At 43.7% G+C, this 20,334-nt stretch overlaps 1 protein-coding gene across 1 annotated transcript in view; it reads left to right on the top strand.

Annotated features, from left to right (window-relative positions):
* LOC118767036 (dystroglycan-like) overlaps positions 1 to 19,356 on the top strand; it is a 39,523-nt gene extending 20,167 nt beyond the window's left edge. Inside the window, 4 exon segments of the mRNA XM_036510974.1 lie at positions 17,176 to 18,597; positions 18,600 to 18,724; positions 18,933 to 19,135; positions 19,138 to 19,356. Coding sequence (XP_036366867.1) covers positions 17,176 to 18,597; positions 18,600 to 18,724; positions 18,933 to 19,135; positions 19,138 to 19,310 — 1,923 coding nt within the window. The 3' untranslated portion in view covers positions 19,311 to 19,356.
* The last annotated feature ends 978 nt before the right edge of the window (positions 19,357 to 20,334 follow it).

Here is a 20,334-nt window from a genome sequence, read left to right as displayed (position 1 = left end):
TCAACCATAAGACCATGCGTTCTCATTATATATCTTATTTTTTATTGTTTTATGTGTTCCAGTCATTTGACTGTGGCCAAGCTGGAGCACCACCTAGATAGATATGACGGGCTTTCAGTTTCTGTCTACCAAATCCACTTGCCCAAGGTGCCATGCAGTGTGACTGAACCCGGAGCCAAGTAGTTGGGACTGATCTGGGTCAATGCACTGACCCAGGTCAGTGACCTTTGTCTGAGGTAAACCTTCAGTGGTGTGGAGAGGGGTAGGGGAAAGTGTGGTTCATTAGTAATGTAGCCAGTCCCTCTGTGGAAGTTCCCGCCTCCCCCCAAATCCCTACCCCTGCCCCATGGGAAAGTGCGTGCATGTCTGGATAGGCACGGTCAACCTTCAGTGACAGGGGCCTGCTATGTTGTACGGTAGATAAGTTTGTGTGTCAGCGTAGCCTTGGGGAACATGTAGGAATAGAAAACTTCCACATGTCTCTTGTGAGTGTAACATAATAGCTATAGAGAAGTAATAACAATAATAACAATGGCTGGCGCTGCTCTCTCTCATTCCTTAATAATGATATGAAATGGAAAGAAACAACAATGTCAGTATGAAAATAAACTAAAAAGATGATGATGATGATGCAATGTTTGTGTTTACATCCACATTTGTGTGTGTATGTGTATTCACATGGAGTTTCATCCTATGGCCTGGTGTGTATATGTACTTGATTACTACATATAATATAATATATATATATATATATATATATATATATATAGATATATATATATTATATTATATATATATATGTATATATAATACCGGAGTAAACACATAAATGTGAAACAAGGTGGAAAAAAGAGTACTCAAATACCAGTGGTAGAGTAATATGCTTTATTTAAATCAGCAGAAAATTCAACAAAACCTGTTACTCTGAGTTTCACGTTGTCGTTCGTCGGACAGTTTTTGCTAGAATAGAACCGATATGTCAATTCTATCCAGACTAGTATAAATGCTACACCTTTAAAAATGGACTTTTTTGAGTGGTCCTTTACAAATAACGGTCAAATTTTCGAGCGATAAACAAAAATGAGCTCAAAAAATATATATATATATATACATATATAAAAATTGAAGACGGCGAGCTGGCAGAAACGTTAGCACGCCGGGTGAAATACGTAGCCGTATTTCGTCTGCCGTTACGTTCTGAGTTCAAATTCCGTCGAGGTCGACCTTACCTTTCATCCTTTCGGGGACGATAAATTAAGTACCAGTTACGCACTGGGGTCAATGTAATCGACTTAATCCCTTTGTCTGTCCTTGTTTGTCCTCTCTATGTTTAGCCCCTTGTGGGTAGTAAAGAAATATATATGTATATATATAAAAATTATAAAATTCGAGGAAAAAACCTTACATCAAATCTTTGGTTAAAATACATATTGTCATTAATAAAGGAAATATAATTAATACATGAAAATTGAAAATAAAATGTTAAAATGCATTAAAATATTACACAACAGTACATATTCATATTAAACTATACATATATACATCAAAATACACAGATAGATGTGCGCAGACCACATACATATACAGACGTATAAATACAAAGCTAAAATAAACACACAAATGCATGTACACATATGTATACGCAATCTAGCTCGCATGCAAAATCATTGTATCCATATAGACTATGATGTACACATTACATATATATATATATATATATACACACACACACTATATATATGTGTATGGTTATACAAGTGTATCTGATACTTTCTGTTAACCGTCGTCAGTCTGGGTACCAATGCAATTACTCTCTCACCCAAATGCTTGTTTTTTATGTCAGATCGTATCTAAAAACAATTTAATATGAAACTGGAGGATTATTTAGTACTTCAGTTGTATGTAATATATATATATAAAGGCGGCGAGCTGGCAGAAACGTTAGCATGTATTTCGTAGCCGTATTTCGTCTGCTGTTACGTTCCGAGTTCCAAATTCCGCCGAGGTCGACTTTGCCTTTCATCCTTTCGGGATAAAATTAAGTACCAGTTACGCACTGGGGGTCGATGTAATCGACTTAATCCGATTGTCTGTCCTTGTTTGTCCCCTCTGTGTATAGCCCCTTGTGGGTAGTAAAGAAATATATATATATATGCGTGTGTGTGTGTGTATGTAGTTGTGTATAAGTATGTATGTGTATATGTATTTGTATGTATTTATGTATGCATATATGTATGTCTTTATGTGTGTGTGTGTGTATTCATGTATGTGTATATATATTTCTCATGCACACAATAGGGAATTTAAGATTTTTGGAATATTCATGAAGATATACGGTCTCTTAGTGAATGCATGTGAGTTCTTGAGCAAAGCCCTTCATTCCACCTTGCTTAAGATTCTTGCAGCCTGTCAGAGAATCAAAAGGGCATCATCTGCTCCTTACTCAATAAGCACCGTTGTCATCAACATTTAAGTTCTACTTTTCCATGCTGGCATGGGTTGGATAGTTTCATAGGAGGAACTTGCAAGGCCAGGGTCCACAGGAGGTTCCATGTCTGCTTTGGTTTTGGTTTCCACAGCTGGATACCCCCCCTCACACTGGGTGCTTTTTACGTGACACCAGCACTCACACTAATGCTTGTCTTACATGGCACTTTGGTTTTAGGATCTCCATTCTGTTGTGGTTGGCAGGTTTTCTTGGGTACAGCAATGTGCCACAAAAGCATGGCGTTGTTCATTGGTGAAGAAGTTTGCTTCCCTACCACAGTGGTCTCAGGTTCAGTTCCACTGTGTGGCACCTTGGCAACTGTCTTCCCCTATAGCCCTGGGCTGACCACCAAAGCCTTGTGAATGGTGGTGAGTACAACACTGATAGTAGTAGTAGTAGTGTTGGTGTTTCGAAGGCCTCCATCTGTGTTAGTGTCACGCCGGTGCTGTGTGAGAATTACATTAGGGTTATACGTGTCCATGGGATACTCAGCCACTCCTGGCACTTAATTCGGTCGATTGAACAGCTGATTGATAATGATTGTCCGATTCAACTGACGATCAATATCGTACTTGGTTCTTATTTGTAGTGGTGTGTGTGTGTGTGTGTGTGTGTGTGTGCACGTGTATAAAGGTGTGAGGGAGTGTGTGGTAGTGGGCCTGTGTGTATGTAAATGTGAGTGAGAGGCTTTGATTGTGTGTGTGCGTGTGAGGTTTTATGATAAAGTGTGTACGTGTGCAATGAAGATAAAAAGCCTCACTGCCACATTGTTACTCCTCTCTCACACTCAAGTGTCATACTCCACTCCACACACTCACACTCACCTCTTTATCCTAACAGTTGACTGACAAAAAAGATCTCTTCTTACCTTGTTTAGCTCCAGGTCAGTCCTCATCCAGACAGCCTCATGATCAAAGATGCTCCAGCTGTGACCATCCTGTCTTCTATTCAGTCACATCTTTTATTCAGGCATAGTGTATCTAGGACTACGTTATCCAATGTATAGTATTGTAGTTAGTATTAGTGGCTATAGTTCTTGTTTAACCCCAAGTCAGTCCTGATCCAGACAGACCTATGATCAAAGATGTCCCAGCGTGACCATCCCATCTTTTATTCAGACATAGTGTATCTAGGACTACATTATCTAATGTATAGTATAGTAGTTAGTATTAGTGGCTACAGTTCTTGTTGTTTAACCCCAAGTCAGTCCTGATCCAGACAGACCTATGATCAAAGATGTTCCAGCTGTGACCATCCCATCTTTTATTCAGACATAGTATATCTAGGACTACATTATCTAATGTATAGTATAGTAGTTAGTACTAGTGGCTATAGTTGTTTTTGTTTAACTCCTGATCAGACCTGATCCCGACAGACCCATGATCAAAGATGCTCCATCTGTGGCCATCTCATCTTTTATAAAGACATAGTGTATCTAGGACTACATTATCTAATGTATAGTAAAGTAGTTAGTATTAGTGGTTGTTGTACAGCCTTAAGTTTTACACGACATCATTGTAAGATTCAACAAAGGTTTAACTGTTATTTCTAGCAAATCTGATAACCCTAACCCTAGTTACTTTCATTGTTCGGTTGACTGATTACTACAATTTCTATTCCAGCCAAATTTAATTATATAATGTCATACATAATTAATGAGTCCATTAGTTAATCAATTAATCCTAATATTTAATGAAGTTGTACCAAATTTATCTGTCTGACCAGTGCATGAAACATTGACGAGGGGGGTGTTAGTCACTTGTGTGCTATATAGAGGGAGAGGCTTCCTTGCCACAACATCAGTGAACGTCTCGCAGCTTGGAGCAAGGAGGGTACATATATGTGGTCACCCACCTTGCTAAAAATAACAGTTTGCTGTTACCTTCACTGCTATATGTCACATCACTGGTGCCACAGGCTGACTGGATCACAGCAGGCCTGGATGAAAGCCTCAACTTCCTGTTATTAATTTGTTTCGGATTGCAGTGGTACCTTGTGTTGTTTCTTCCCTCCTGTGAAAGCACGTGGCTTAGTGCTAGGGTATAGGGTTCACGATTGTAAGGTCAGGAGTTCAAATCCTGGCTTCTCAACCACTATGTGGATTTGGGTTCAATCTTACTGCACACCACCTTGGACAAGTGTTTTCTATTCAAGCCCTGGGCTGACCATAAGCCTTGTAAGTGGGTTTGGGCATGGGACTCTGGCCATGCTGGGGCACCATTTTCACCCCGGTGCTTGTTCTATTAGTTTTTTTGCTGAACCTCTAAGTTACGAGGATGTAAACACACCAAGGCTGGTTGCCAAACAGTGGTGTGGGACAAACACACACACACACATCTGATGGGGTTCTTTCAGTTTCCATCTACCAAATCCACTCAAGACACTTGCCCAAGCTGCCATGCAGTGGGACTGAACCCAGAACCATGTGGTTGGGAAGTAAGCTTCTTACCACACAGCCACATTACTCTTTTAACACTTTTACTTGTTTCAGTCATTTGACTGTGGCCATGCTGGAGCACCGCCTTTAGTCGAGCAACTCGACCCCGGGACTTATTCTTTGTAAGCCCAGTACTTATTCTATCGGTCTCTTTTTGCCGAACCGCTAAGTGACGGGGATGTAAACACACCAGCGTCGGTTGTCAAGCAATGCTAGGGGGACAAACACACAAACATACACGCACACACACACACGCATATATATCTCTCTATATATAAACGGCAGTTTGTCTGTGCGTGCTTCTGTGTGTCTGTTTTCTCGTACCCTCACCCTGACCACGGCTTTCAACCGATTCTGATGAAACTTGACACACACATAGCCCAATGTCATAATTCAAAACTAACGAAGCGAAAAGTTTGAAAAGTTCCCCCAGTTCTGAAAAAAATTGATAAATTCGACATGGGGTCGAGAATCATAAACATGAACCACAGACTGTCTAGGGGACGCAACTCGAGAATCTAAGCTTTTTTTATGCAACGCATTATCTATGGTATTTTCACAACTTGCAATCGATTTTCACCAAACTCATGGTGAAGCTTAATGTTACCCCCTAAGAAACTCAATTCTGACGTTAGTTTTCCATGCAATACCTTACCATCAGAAACATCGATAAAATCATGCCATTTTGGGAAATCGCGTTCAAATTCAAGATGACATATTTTCGACAATATCTTTCACAAATTGGCAGGAATCTTTTTTTTTTTCAAACGAGCATCATGTCTGCTCCAAGGAGCTATATAGCCCTTTTATTCCAATAGGATACATTATTGAAAAAATCGGTTAATTTAATCATATGTGGCACACATAGCAAACAAATTTGTGTATTAACACAAACCAGACTGTCTAGGGGACGCAACTTGACCTTTTTAGCTATCGATAATTCGATCCAACCAATTCCTACCAGAAGAAATTACATTCGAGACTTACCCCCAACACCGCCACTTCTGCTAATAGCTGCTGCAGCCGCAAGTTATTCGAATACTTTTTGGGTTTAAACTTTCTTTATAACTACCACCCCAAACGTTTTACCTTCAATTTTTGACGTACCCTAATGGTCCTCGGACGCTACTTGCAAACTTATTATTAGAAACCACTTTATTATAAACCACTTTTGTCGTGTGCATCAAAAAACTTTTCCTTTCGTTTGTTCAGTTTGATCACTTTTGACTTTTTCGTTGTTGTCACTCACATTGCTGCCAGCTTTTTGGCCGTTTTTGTACATTTTTATACATTTTCGGATACTTACCCCACGAGCTCCTTTTTATTACACCTTTACCAAAACACATTGCTATCCACCAAAATACTTACCCCCGTGTTCCGTTTTATTACACTTTGCCAAACACATTGCTATCCACCAAAATGCCACCCAAGAAGAGAAGGACCCCCCTCCTAGCCGCCCTCGGACGGCCAAGGCATCGGCTGCTAGGGCTAGAAGGGCACGCGAGACCCACGAGGAAACCGCCTTGCGCCTCTCGCAAACAGCTTCCCGTTATGCCGCTGCTCAGGCATCTGAAACTACTAGCGACCGTTCTACCCGACTTGCAAGGGTCGCAGCGTACAGATCTTCCCTCCGCTCGAGGTTGAAGACAAAGAGCAACAGTCCAGCCAAAACATGCGGGCTTCTTACTGTGCTTCCATCCGCAGAGCTCGCGAGAACCCCCCCGAACAAAGGCCATTTGGAATGCGGCTAACGCCACTAGCACTGCCAGGACACGATCTGTCGAAACCTCACAGCAGAGGAGAACTCGCCAAGATGCTGACGCCGCAAACAAAGCCATAGCCAAAGCTGCCGAAACACCTCAACAGAGGAGAGCTCGCCAGGCTGCTAACGCCGCAAACACAGCCAGGGCTCCAAACCATGCTTCATGATATCAACAGCTACGTCTGCAGCTTCAGATATGCCTTGGACAGTGCTCCTTCTCCAAACTTCACCGTTGTCATTGATGCTGATAAACGACCCACGGGAGCACGAACGCCGTTTCAACGCACCTGCGTGCAACGAATTGCCGCAGTTATACAACGGAGAGCAACACAACAGCTTGTGACATAATCATCTCCTCCCGTGGTAACAACCTACACAGATCAGCGAGACTCACAGATCTTATGACGCGCTTCAGTATCCATTGCTTGTTCCCTTATGGGAAGACGGCTACCACTTCGGAATTCCTTTACGGCAGCCCTCCAATCAAACTACTGCGGCATCAAAGACGGTTTCCTGCAGGCGTTCTACTCATACCGGTTTCATGGTCAGGGAGGGTGAGTTCAACTTATTGCCCCGTTGTCGTCAGCTATTCAACCAGTTCGCCGTCGACATGGCCGCAAAAATGGAATCGGAAAGGCTGCTATACATTAAACTTAATCAGACCAACTTCGCTCCGACTCCTACATTCATCTCCGTGACGGTTTGCAACAAGAAAATGACCCTCGCAACATCGGCAAGCCATGCATTCTACCCTCCACTTCACGGGAGGACCGCGATTATGCTGAAAGGACCCAAGACGCCTTGACCTACGTGCGCATTTACGGCCGGCCGGACCTCTTTATCACCTACACGTGCAATCCCAGCTGCGACGAAATCACTCGCGAAATCCTCCCGGGTCAATCTCACACACCCTCGACACGACATCGTTGCTAGGGTTTTCCGTCTGAATTTGGGCAAAATGAAGGATTTGATAGTTAAGGGTCAGATTTTCGGGCATGTCAGATGCCACATTTTTCGGTCGAGTGGCAAAAGAGGGGCTTGCCACATGCTCACATCTTAATTTTGGCTCACTCATAAAATCGAGACTAATGACATTGACAAATTCATTTCCGCGAGATTCCTGACCCCGATGAGGACCCCGGACTCTACGAAATTGTCCGCAACTACCATGGTACACGGGCCCTGTGGACCAATTACGCCACACACACCATGCTACAAAAACGGATTAGCCTGCTCAAAGGGATTCCCTAAACGTTCACTTTGGAGACTCAAACAGGCGGCGATGGTATCCGCTGTACAAACGAAGGAGTCTAGCCAATGGAGGCCGCACGATTACGGTTGGGCGACACATCAAGTGGACAACAGCTACATTGTCCCCTACTACTGTCCTCTCCTGTCGAAGATATTCAAAGCCCACGTCAACGTTGAGTTCTGCAGCTCCTCATCAGGTCAATACAATATGTTCTGCAAATATATCAACAAGGCAGCGATGCTGCCATTTCTCAGCATCCAGAGGACCACCAGTCGCGACGAGTGTCCAACTACTTGGCTGGCCGGTACCTCAGCAGCAACGAAGCGTTTTGGCGCATTTACGGCTTCCCGCTCCATCAGAGACACCGCCGGCTGTGGTGCAGCTTGCTGTACACTTGGAAAATGGACAGCGGATTTACTTCACATAGCAAAGTGCTGTGCAATAGCCACCAGCCCTAAAGACACAACGTTGACTGGTTTCTTCAATTATGCCAACGTGATGACTTCGCTCGAACGCTTTTGTACCCACAGGTCCCATCGTACTTCGTGTGGTCTAAAACACCTGGGTTCGACGGAAATCCGGCAAAAACGGTCGAAAGCTTCCCAGGCGTCAAGTTTACTCCTGCCTGGGTCGAGTTTACAACATCCCGCCAAACCAGCAAGAATGCTTCTACCTCTCCGTCTCCTTCTGCATGAGGTCACTGGTCCAACAGGTTTCGCCAATATACGTACCGTCAATGGGGTTCTGTGCGACACCTTCAGGGAAGCATGTATGAGACTTGGCCTTCTAGAGGATGACTCCCAGTGGGACGCCACGATGGCAGAGGGTGCTTTACTGCAAACGCATTCGGCCCTACGACATCTTTTCGCAATCCTTCTTCAAAATGTCATCTTAGTCATCCACTAAGTCTCTGGATGAAATACAGGGATGACATGTCGCACGACTTCTTACGTACGCTCAGCAACACTGCCCTTCCGCCGAGATCACGTTCACCAACTTCATTTACAATTTTGCGCTCATTCAACTCGAAGACGCTGTCATCAATATGGGTGGGTCTGCTTTAACAGAGTACGCCTTCCACCACCCACACGTGAACACGCCAATGTTATGTCTGCTGAATTGTTACGCGAAACTTCCTACTGCATTGAGGAACTGCACCAGTACGTCCAAGATAATGAACCACGGCTGCTTCCAGACCAGCGCAATCCTACAACACCATCGTAGACTCTGTCAGACAGCAACGTGGGGGTATTTTCTTCCTTGATGCACCCGGCGGCACAGGCAAAACCTTCGTCACTAACTAACTAATTCTGGCAGAGGTCAGACGCAACCGGACATTGCCCTGGCTGTAGCTTCCTCTGGTATCGCTACACGTTGCTTCCGGGTGGCAGAACCGCCCACTCTGTGCTTCAGACTCCCGCTCGATCTGGCAAAGTCCGAGTCACCTATCTGCAACCATCGCCAAGAACTCAGAACAGGCCGACATTCTTCGCAGATGCAAACTCATCGTATGGACGAGTGCACTATGGCACACAAAGGCGCCTTGAGGCACTGGACAGTCCCTGCAAGACATCAGAGACTCTAACGGCCCCCATGGGAGGATTAACTTTACTTCTTTCAGGAGACTTCAGCAGACTCTACCTGTTATTCCAAAAGAACCCGTGCCGATGCCGTGCGGGCGTGCCTTAAGTCGTCAGCTCTTTGGCACATGTGCGGCCCTTGCACCTCCAACTAACATGCGCGCGCAGTTAATTGGTGACAGCGGATCCGCTGCATTCTCCAGGACCTCTTATCGCTCGGTGAAAATAGGATGCTGTCTGATGCGGATGGCTACGTTCAATTGGACTCACTTTGCACCATTGTCGACACCCCTGCTAGCCTCCGGGACGCTGTCTTCCACGACCTACAAAACAATTTACGCGACCTAAAATGGCTGGCAGGCAGAGCTATTCTCGCACCCAAAATACAACCGTCAACTCCATCAATATCCAGCTACTTGAAGCTATTCCTGGTGATGTCCACGTCTACAATCTATAGATAGACAGCAGACCCCGCCCAGCTTGCCGATTATCCTGTTGAATTCCTGAATTCACTTGAACCGCCAGGCCTGCCACCACACATCCTGAAGTTAAAAGTCGGTGCGCCCATTATGCTCATCAGGAATTTGGTTCCCCACCTAAACAGTGGCAACGGCACACGTTGGTTGTGAAACATTTGGCACCACATTTAATAACGGCCACAATACTTACCGGTTGTGGAAGGGAGAGGACGTCTTCATTCCACGGATGCACCTTCAACCGTCGGGCACTGACCTACCAATCCACTTCAGGTTCAGGCGTTCTCAGTTTCCTGTTAAACTCTGCTTCGCAATGTCCATCAATAAATCCCAAGGCCAAGTCGCTGGGTTACATTTGGGCGAACAGTGCTTCGCCCACGGTCACCTCTACGTGGGCTGTTCACCGCGTTGGGAGGCGCAATGATGTTTTCATGTTTTCGCCCAACGGACAGCTAGGAACATCGTATATACAGAAGTATTCCAGTGAAGACAAGACATTGCAACGTCCACATGCACCTTCGTTCCCTGGAGGGAAAGGACTACATTGGGATTAGTCGTTGCCTACTAGGGGGTTTTACATACCCGGGCAACGCCGGGCTATGCTGCTAGTATATATATATATACATATATACAACAGGCTTCTTTCAGTTTCCGTCTACCAAATCCACTCACAAGGCATTGGTCAGCCCGAGGCTATAGCAGAAGACACTTGCCCAAGATCCCACGCAGTGGGACTGAACCCGGAACCATGTGGTTGGTAAGCAAGCTACTTACCATACAGCCACTCCTGCGCCTATATATATATATATTATATATATATATGTGTGTGTGTGTGTGTGTGTGTGTATATATCTATCTACCTCTATTCACACATACAGATTTCCACATACGTGTGTCCACATCCCTTACATATACACACATACATACACTGCATGTTGCATCAATACATACTACATATGCATATATATGTGCACATACAAACATATATATATATATATGCACCAAATGTAAGCTATGGACACATAAGAGGTGCAGCAATGTCATAGGAAGGCTAACTAGGAAGATGGTTTCTGTATGTGGCAGATGCTCGGCAGCATTAACCTCTGAAAATCTGCAGAAAACAACTTCCGTCACTTTCCAGGGGGAAAAACTAGAAGTAGTTGATAGCTTCCGTTATCTTGGTGACCAAGTCAGTAGTGGGGGTGGGTGTGCTGAAAGTGTAACGGCTAGAGTAAGAATAGCCTGGGCAAAGTTTAGGGAGCTCTTACCTCTGTTGGTGACTAAAGGCCTCTCGCTCAGAGTAAAAGGCAGACTGTATGATGCATGTGTACGAACAGCCATGCTGCATGGCAGTGAAACATGGGCCGTGACTGCTGAGGACATGCGTAAGCTCGCGAGAAATGAAGCTAGTATGCTCCGTTGGATGTGTAATGTCAGTGTTCATAGTCGACAGAGTGTAAGTACCTTGAGAGAAAAGTTGGACCTAAGAGGAATCAGATGTTGTGTGCAAGAGAGACGATTGCGCTGGTATGGTCATGTGGTGAGAATGGATGAAGATAGGTGTGTGAAAAAGTGCCACACCCTGGCAGTTGAGGGGACCTGTGGAAGAGGTAGATCCAGGAAAACCTGGGTCGAGGTGGTGAAGCACGACCTTCGAACTCTAGGTCTCACCAAGGAAATGACCAGAGACCGAGACCTATGGAAGTATGCTGTGCGTGAGAAGACCCGGCAAGACCAGTGAGAACAATCAAAATCAAATCATATATCAGAAAGCAGGGGTTAAGTGACCCATCCGTTCGTATCCGCTGTCAGCCTCGTCTGGCAACCGTGCCGGTGATACGTAAAAGCACCATTCGCTCATGGCCGTTTGCCAGCTCTGCCTGGCCCCGTGTCGGTGGCACATAAAAGCACCATCCGTTCGTGTTCGTTGCCAGCCTCGCCTGGCCCCGTGCCGGTGACACGTAAAAGCACCGTCCGTTCGTGGCCGTTTGCCAGCTCTGTCTGGCCCCGTGTCGGTGGCACGTAAAAGCACCATCCGTTCGTGTCCATTGCCAGCCTCGGCTGGACCCCGTGCCAGTGACACGTAAAAGCACCGTCCGCTCGTGGCCGTTGCCAGCTCGTCTGGCCCCGTTCGGTGGCACGTAAAAGCACCATCCGTCGCGTCCGTTGCCAGCCTCGGCTGGCCCCCGTGCCGGTGACACATAAAAGCACCGTCCGTTCGTGGCCGTTTTACAGCTCTGTCTGGCCCCGTGTCGGTGGCACGTAAAAGCACCATCCGTTCGTGTCCGTTGCCAGCATCGCCTGGCCCCGTGCCGGTGACACGTAAAAGCACCATCCGTTTGTGGCCGTTCGCCAGCTCTGTCTGGCACCTGTGCAGGTGGCACGTAAAAAACAGCCACTACACTCGCGGAGTGGTTGGCGTTAGGAAGGGCATCCAGCCGTAGAAACACTGCCAGATCTGACTGGGCCTGACGAAGCCTTCCAGCTTCACAGACCCCCAGTTGACCCGTCCAACCCATGCTAGCATGGAAAGCGGACGCTAAACGATGATGATGATGATGATGATATATATATATATATATATATATATATATATATATAGGCACAGGCGTGGCTGTGTGGTAAGAAGCTTGCTTCCCAACCACATGGTTCCGGATTCAGTCCCACTGCGTGGCATCTTGGGCAAGTGTCTTCTGCTATGCCTTTGGCCGACCAAAGCCTTGTGAGTGGATTTGGTAGACGGAAACTGAAAGAAGCCTGTCGCATATATATATATATGTGTTTGTCCCCCTAGCATTGCTTGACAACCAATGCTGGTGTGTTTACGTTCCCGTCACGTAGCGGTTCGGCAAAAAGAGACTGATAGAATAAGTACTGGGCTTACAAAGAATAAGTCCCAGGGTCGATTTGCTCGATTAAAGGTGGTGCTCCAGCATGGCCGCAGTCAAATGACTGAAACAAGTAAAAGAAAAGAAAGAATACACACACACATACATGTTTAGCCTTTTGAACTTTAAGCACTCCCAATATGAACACTGATGTGAATTTAATTTGCAGGCTATGGCCTCTCTATATATCCGTCTGTCCATCAATCTGCCAAGCTATATATACACACACACACACATATACAGATATATATCTCTAATGTACCTTTATATATATATATATATATATATATATGTGTGTGTATATATAAAGGCGGTGACCTGGCAGAAACGTTAGCACGCCGTGCGAAATGCGTAGCCGTATTTCGTCCACCGTTACGTTCTGAGTTCAAATTCCACCGAGGTCAACTTTGCCTTTCATCCTTTCAGGGTCAATTAAATAAGTACCAGTTACGCACTGGGGTCGATGTAATCGACTTAATCCATTTGTCTGTCCTTGTTTGTCCTCTCTGTGTTTAGCCCCTTGTGAGCAGTAAAGAAATAAGTACTTAATTTATTGACTCCAAAAGAATGAAAGGCGAAGTCGACTTTGGCGGAATTTGAACTCAGAACGTAAAGACAGACAATAACACCACTAAGCAGCATTTCACCCGGCGTGCTAACGTTTCTGCCAGCTTCCTGCCTTGTGTGTGTGTGTGTGTTGTCTACCTTGTGTATCTATATGTATGCGTTTTAAGGCGGCGAGCTGGCAGAAACGTTAGCATGCAGGGCGAAATGCTTAGCGGTATTTCGTCTGTTGTTATGTTCTGAGTTCAAATTCCGCTGAGGTCGACTTTGCCTTTCACCCTTTCGGGGTCGATAAATTACATACCAATTACGCACTGGGGTCGATGTAATCAATAAATTACATACCAATTACGCACTGGGGTCGATGTAATCGACTTAATCCCTTTGTCTGTCCTTGTTTGTCCCCTCTGTGTTTAGCCCCTTGTGGGCAGTAAAGAAATATATATGTATGTGTTTGTATGTATGCGCGTGTACGTTGCTTATCTGTGTGTGAATATATATATATATATATATGTATGTATGCTGTGTTTGTGTATATGTATTAGTATGTATATGTGTGTGTGTATGTATGTTGTTTATCTCCTCTGTGTGTGTATGTATGTCTTATGGTTTGTGATGTTGGTATAGTGTGTGTGTGTGTGTGTGTAAAATTTGTGATGGTGGGGTGTGTGTTTATATGTGATTTTTGATATGTGTGTGATCGTTATATGACTGTGTGTGTGTGTGTGTGTGTAAGCTTTCAACATATAATTAAAATGATGCCTGTGGTTAAGTGTTGTCATATATAGGCCTGGGTCAGCTCTAAACAAGGAGGCTTTTTATGATCAAAAGCAATCCAGCTATGACCATCCCATAGTTTTCCCACAGCTGGAAAGAGCCAAAACTATATTTGTCTAATGAGAGATACAGTGGTGTGTGATTTGAGGGGAATTTGGTTGCTTTTTCGAGCATGTGATGTGACCACATAAAAGCTCCATTTGGTATTGTGTGAGTGGAGATGTTGTTTATCCCCAGGTCAGTCCTGATGTTCCAGCTGTGACCATCCCAACTTTTATTCAAGCCCATTACCAGAATGCTCACCATTAGTCCCAGGTCAGTCCTGATGATCCAGCTGTGACCATCCCAACTTTTATTCAAGCCCATCCCTGCCAAGTAGTCCATTACCAGAATGCTCACCATTGAGCACCCTGGGAGCAAACTTGGCGCAAATTTTTGCACCTTCATGAATAATTCTGTGCACAGGGGCCAATCCCAATCTGTTTGCTTATTGTCTTTATAGACACACAGACGCATGATTGCCAATTTACCCCAGCCATCTCTGGTGTTCTCATGTCTCTTTCTCCCACTCATACCTCTCATTGTCTCTCCCCTCCTCTCTGCCAGTCTGGAGCATTTCATAAGGTTTCCATAGCAAGCTTCCAAATTGTCTTCATGTCCTGAACTTCATTCTGCAAACTTGTCAACTGTGACCAGCCGTGTTTAACAGGGTGTGTCCAAATTGCTGTTACAACCATTTTTTTCAATCTGGAATAACAAAAGTTGGCAGGTCAGCTTATTTAATGTATAATAATAATAATAATAATAGTAATAATAATAATAATAATAATAATAATAAAGATATACTGAAATTACAATAACATAAGACAGAACAGAAAATTTCATTGCATAGCAAGCCTCTAAATTGTCTTCATTCTGCAAACTGGGCAACCACGACATGTCCAAAACTCCTTCAAAGTAGGATCCCCTGACTTTAATACATTTGTTGTAAGTACTTCAGCTAATTCGTGAAGGCCCCACGGAAGTCCTCCGAAGTGAAAGGGTCCAGAACCATGCTCTTTGATGTTTCTAAAGTTCTGCTGTGGCCATCTCCTTCAATCTGGAATAACAAAAGTTGGCTTGTTAGGTGTACGATAATAAGACAGAACACAAAATTTATTCAGCTGTGACATGCAAAAAAAAAAAAAAAAAGAGATGTTTAATGGTTTTGCTGTGATTAGCACAAAATTGTATTCCATAAAAAGCTTCCAAACCTCACAGCTACATTCTGCAAACTCAGCAACCAAGACAAGCAGTGTTTATAGCAGGATGTTTCCAAATTGCTGTTACAGCCGCCTTCTTCAATCTGGAACAACAAAAGTTGGCAGGTCAGCTTTATTAAATGTACGATAATGAAATTCCAAAAATTTAGGACGGTTAGAATGCAAAACTCCATTGTGTGGTGAGCTTCCAAATTCTCTTCACATCCTGATTTCATTCTACAAACCAGTCAACTGTAACAAACAGTGTTTTGTAGGATGGGTTCAAAGTGCTCTAATAGCTGTCTCCTTTAACCCTTTCGTTACCAACCCAGCTGAAACCGGCTCTGGCTCTGAGTACAAATTTCTTGTTTCCATAAGTTTTGAATTAAAATCTTCTATCAAACCTCAGTCACAATTTATGTTCCTAACAGTAGCTGAATGATAACTAAGTTATTTTGCTAAATTCTTTGTTATATTTAGAATAATTGAAAGAAACACAGAGCATCTCAAAATAAATACAGTAATGAAAGGGCTAATATGGAACAACAAAAGTTGGCAGGTCAGCTTATTAGATGTATGATAATGAAATACTGAAATTACAATAATTTAGGACAGTTACAAGCAAGCTTCCTACTTGTCTTCACATCACAATTACATTCTACAGATTGGTCAACTGTAACAAAGTGTTTGAGTTGGGTCTGTCCAGAATGTTGTTTCAGCCATCTGGAACAACAAAAGTTGGCAGGTCAGCTTATTAGCTGTGTAGTAAAATGACTAAGGTCAGTTATAAAAGTCCCTAAACTTCTGCAAACTACCATGGGCAGGCATTCTACTATACTTTAGACCTCAAGTGGCCTGAACTATTTACATGAACACCACCCTGTACATAACTCCATGTCCCCCTACATAGCCTTGCTTTTTGCTTTTCGAGCCAAAAAATTAACTAACTAACTAACTAGATCTAATGTATGGTATAGCTGTGATTAATATTACTGGTTATAGTTGTTGTTGTTGTTGTTGCTGATATCTAGATATTTGAGAACAATAAGCCTTTCATCCTTTCAGGTTTGATAAATTTAAGTACCAGTGAAACATTGGGGCCGATGTGATCAATTAGTCCCCTCTCCCAAAATTTCAGGCCTTGTGCCTACAGTAGAAAGGATTACTCTTTTACTCTTTTACTTGTTTCAGTCATTTGACTGCGGCCATGCTGGAGCACCGCCTGTAGTCGAGCAAATCGACCCCGGGACTTATTCTTTGTAAGCCTAGTACTTATTCTATCGGTCTCTTTTGCTGAACCGCTAAGTGACGGGGACGTAAACACACCAGTATTGGTTGTCAAGCAATGCTAGGGGGACAAACACATACACGCATATATATATATACATATATACGACGGGCTTCTTTCAGTTTCCGTCTACCAAATCCACTCACAAGGCATTGGTCGGCCCGAGGCTATAGCAGAAGACACTTGCCCAAGATGCCACGCAGTGGGACTGAACCCAGAACCATGTGGTTGGTAGGCAAGCTACTTACCACACAGCCACTCCTGTGCCTATAATTATTATTATTATTTTTATTTTTAAGCTGTATCTGTATCTATAGTTTGTTATTGGTGTTTTTTGTTTTAATTTTTGCTTTTAAATGATTTCTTTTTGTCCTTCATCAACTAAAATATCTAATCATTCCTCCTTTTTCTATTCTTTCCAGGTAATGGAGGCTGGCAAGACGACCCTACCCAAGTGGTTGTATTTCGACGTTGAGACTCGTACCTTCTCTGGAGTCCCGAAACCAGCAGACATCGCCCAGTATTACATTGAGGTTGTGGCGCAGGCTGAGGACCAAGGAGCTGTTAGTCAGTTCGCCAAAGACGTCTTCTCGATTCATGTGACCAAAGAAAGCTCGAAACCCGCCACAGCGGCGGCAGAAGCAGCAGCAATCAGTGGTTCATCATCAAAGAAGAACAGCAAGGGTTCAAATTCTCCACCAGTCATCCGATGCATGCCCCAGGAGCCAGAGACAGCATTTACGCTAATTGTTGATGCAGACCTTGATCAACTTCCTCCCCACGGCATTGTGGAACTGTTAAAGAAACTGGAGCACAATCTAGAGCTTGTGTCTGAGATGTTTAAGGTCGGTCCTGCCACCACTGGCAACAGGCCCATCCCTCCTGTCCATGCAGTCACCCCAGACACATCGTCCTCATCCACCCTTGTATCAGGGCCCGGTGACACAAAAATCGCAAAACACCCCGGGGTGCTTGTCACGTGGCTGGTTGGTTGTGGCCGAGTGGAGCTGCAGCACATGAACGTTCTACAGAGGGTGGAATCAATTTCAGCAAATGGCACCTTGTCCGAGCTCCTCGGTCATGGAGTTGTAGGGTGGCATGTGACAAACAGACAAGTAACCCTGCCTGAGAAGAGAGTAAGGCGTGCAGCCATCATGGCCACCCCGGCTGTCACTGACATTGCACCGACGCGCACCCACCTGCATTCGCACAAGACCCACCACCGACATACAGATGGAATGGCCATCAGCATGCCCGAATATTGCAGTCGCGCAAGAAAGCTAAAACCACGAATAGCACACAGGATTCCTGTACAGGAATTCGAGGTCGGGAAGCGAGCCTACTTCTCTGTGCCATCTGACACGTTCATTGACTGCAAGGTGCCCAGCGACCGCTTGATGCTGGCATTTTTCCTTAAGCAACTCCCTCCCAACATTTGGCTGCAGAGAGACCCGGCCAATAACAAGAGCATAATTGGGCTGCCAATGGAAAGCAATGTGGGCATCCTCAACGTGACAGTGGTGGCGATAAACAGTGATGGAATGTTCAACAACATGGACTTCCTCGTGAAGGTTCTGAAGAACAAGAACCTCAAGAGCAACAAGGTAACCCACAAGATCAAGATGAAGTTCAGTATGGAGTACAAGAAATTCATGTCAAACCTCGACTCGAGGCTCAATCTCATTGACAAGATCGGCAAATTGTACGGAGACGCAGATGCGAGCAGCGTCACAGTGCTCGAAATAACAGAGGGGTCTGTGGAGGTGTCATGGACAAACAACACTCTCGTCGGCACAAAATGCCCCGATGATGCTACCAATGCCCTTTTTGAACGCCTAGTTGATGACAAAAAGCGGGTGAAACTTTCAGCAAGGAAAGCAATGAAACCTTTCAAGCTGCAATCGGCCCAAATAATCCCGATGGGAGCTTGTGCTGGGGGCTATATCAACCCAATGCCGAGCACCACAATGGTAGCATCAACAACACCAGAACTCAATATCAACCCAATGCTGGACACCACAATGGTAGCATCAACAACACCAGAACTCAATATCAACCCAATGCTGGACACCACAATGGTAGCATCAACAACACCAGAACTCAATATCAACCCAATGCTGGACACCACAATGGTAGCATCAACAACACCAGAACTCAATATCAACCCAATGCTGGACACCACAATGGCAGCAGCAACAACACCAGAACTCAAGAAACCACAGTCTGATGATGAGAACGTTATTCTTATTTCAACCATTGTCCTTGGTGTCACCATCGTGTCCATATTGCTTCTGGCCCTGCTCATTACTTGCATCCGTTACCGAAAGAGTCGGAGAGGAAAGATGTCGCTCTCGTCTGCCGGCGAGGGCACCCAGTTGACCCCGAACCAGACCGAAGAAGAGGTGGGCATCGCAGAAACGGTGGAGTAAACGAACCCATACTCGGCTCGCAACCGTGTGAGCCACCACCTCCTGTCACCGTGTGGCAGGGCAAGAAACAGCCGCGCCCCCACATGCAACCCCCCTACACATCACCTCCTCCATATGTGCCTCCATAAGTTCATTGCTGAAGTGTAATTACATATATAACTGTATGTATATATATGTGTATGTATGTATATATACTTATACATATATAACGTATGTGTGTGTGCGTATATATGATATACACTTGTGTTCTATTCACTATATATTTATTTATATACATGAATATATATGTATATATATATTTATATATATATCACAAATATATATTATATGTATATATATATATACACACACACACATATACATATGTATATATGTATATACATACATATATCACACATTTGTAATATGCATGTGTATACACGCATATTTACACACTAAACACGCATACATTATATATATATATATATATATATATATATGTGTGTGTGTGTGTGTGTGTGTGAGTGTGTGTTTTATGTAAAGCTCTACCACTGTTCAATCAACCAAAAATACAAACTAATAACCCAAACAAAGGCCCTTTGCCCTGTCCTCCTGCTCCAGAGGCCCCTACTCAATGCTCTCCCCCCTTCTTTATAAAAACAAAAAAAAAACATTGACAAAAACAAACAAAGAACATTCGCAAAATTTCAAAGCAAAAAACTGAACAATAACATCAACATTTTAGAAATGTAACAGTTTATAAAATTATACAAGATACACATGTATGTATATATATACACACAAACACACATCTACATGTATATATATATATCTATATATATATATCTTATGTGATGTATATATATATATATATATATATATATATATACACACACACACTTGTGTACATGACTATAAATGTGTGTTGTGTGTGTGTATAGAAGGATATTTGTATATACATGAGAACTTTTATGTGTAATATATACATGTGAATATATAGACATATGCAAATATATGTGTGAGTGTTTGTACATATATATATATATGTATGTATATATATATATATATATATGTATATATGATGTGCCTAATCATTTGATTAGAAAACTTACAGTTCAAAAACGGTAAAGAACTCAATACTATTTTAAAGTGTCTAGTGTCTGTATATATATA

Source organism: Octopus sinensis, linkage group LG18 (genome assembly GCF_006345805.1).
Source record: "Octopus sinensis linkage group LG18, ASM634580v1, whole genome shotgun sequence".
NCBI lineage: Eukaryota > Metazoa > Mollusca > Cephalopoda > Octopoda > Octopodidae > Octopus > Octopus sinensis.
This window is presented reverse-complemented; position numbering and strand designations above follow the sequence as displayed.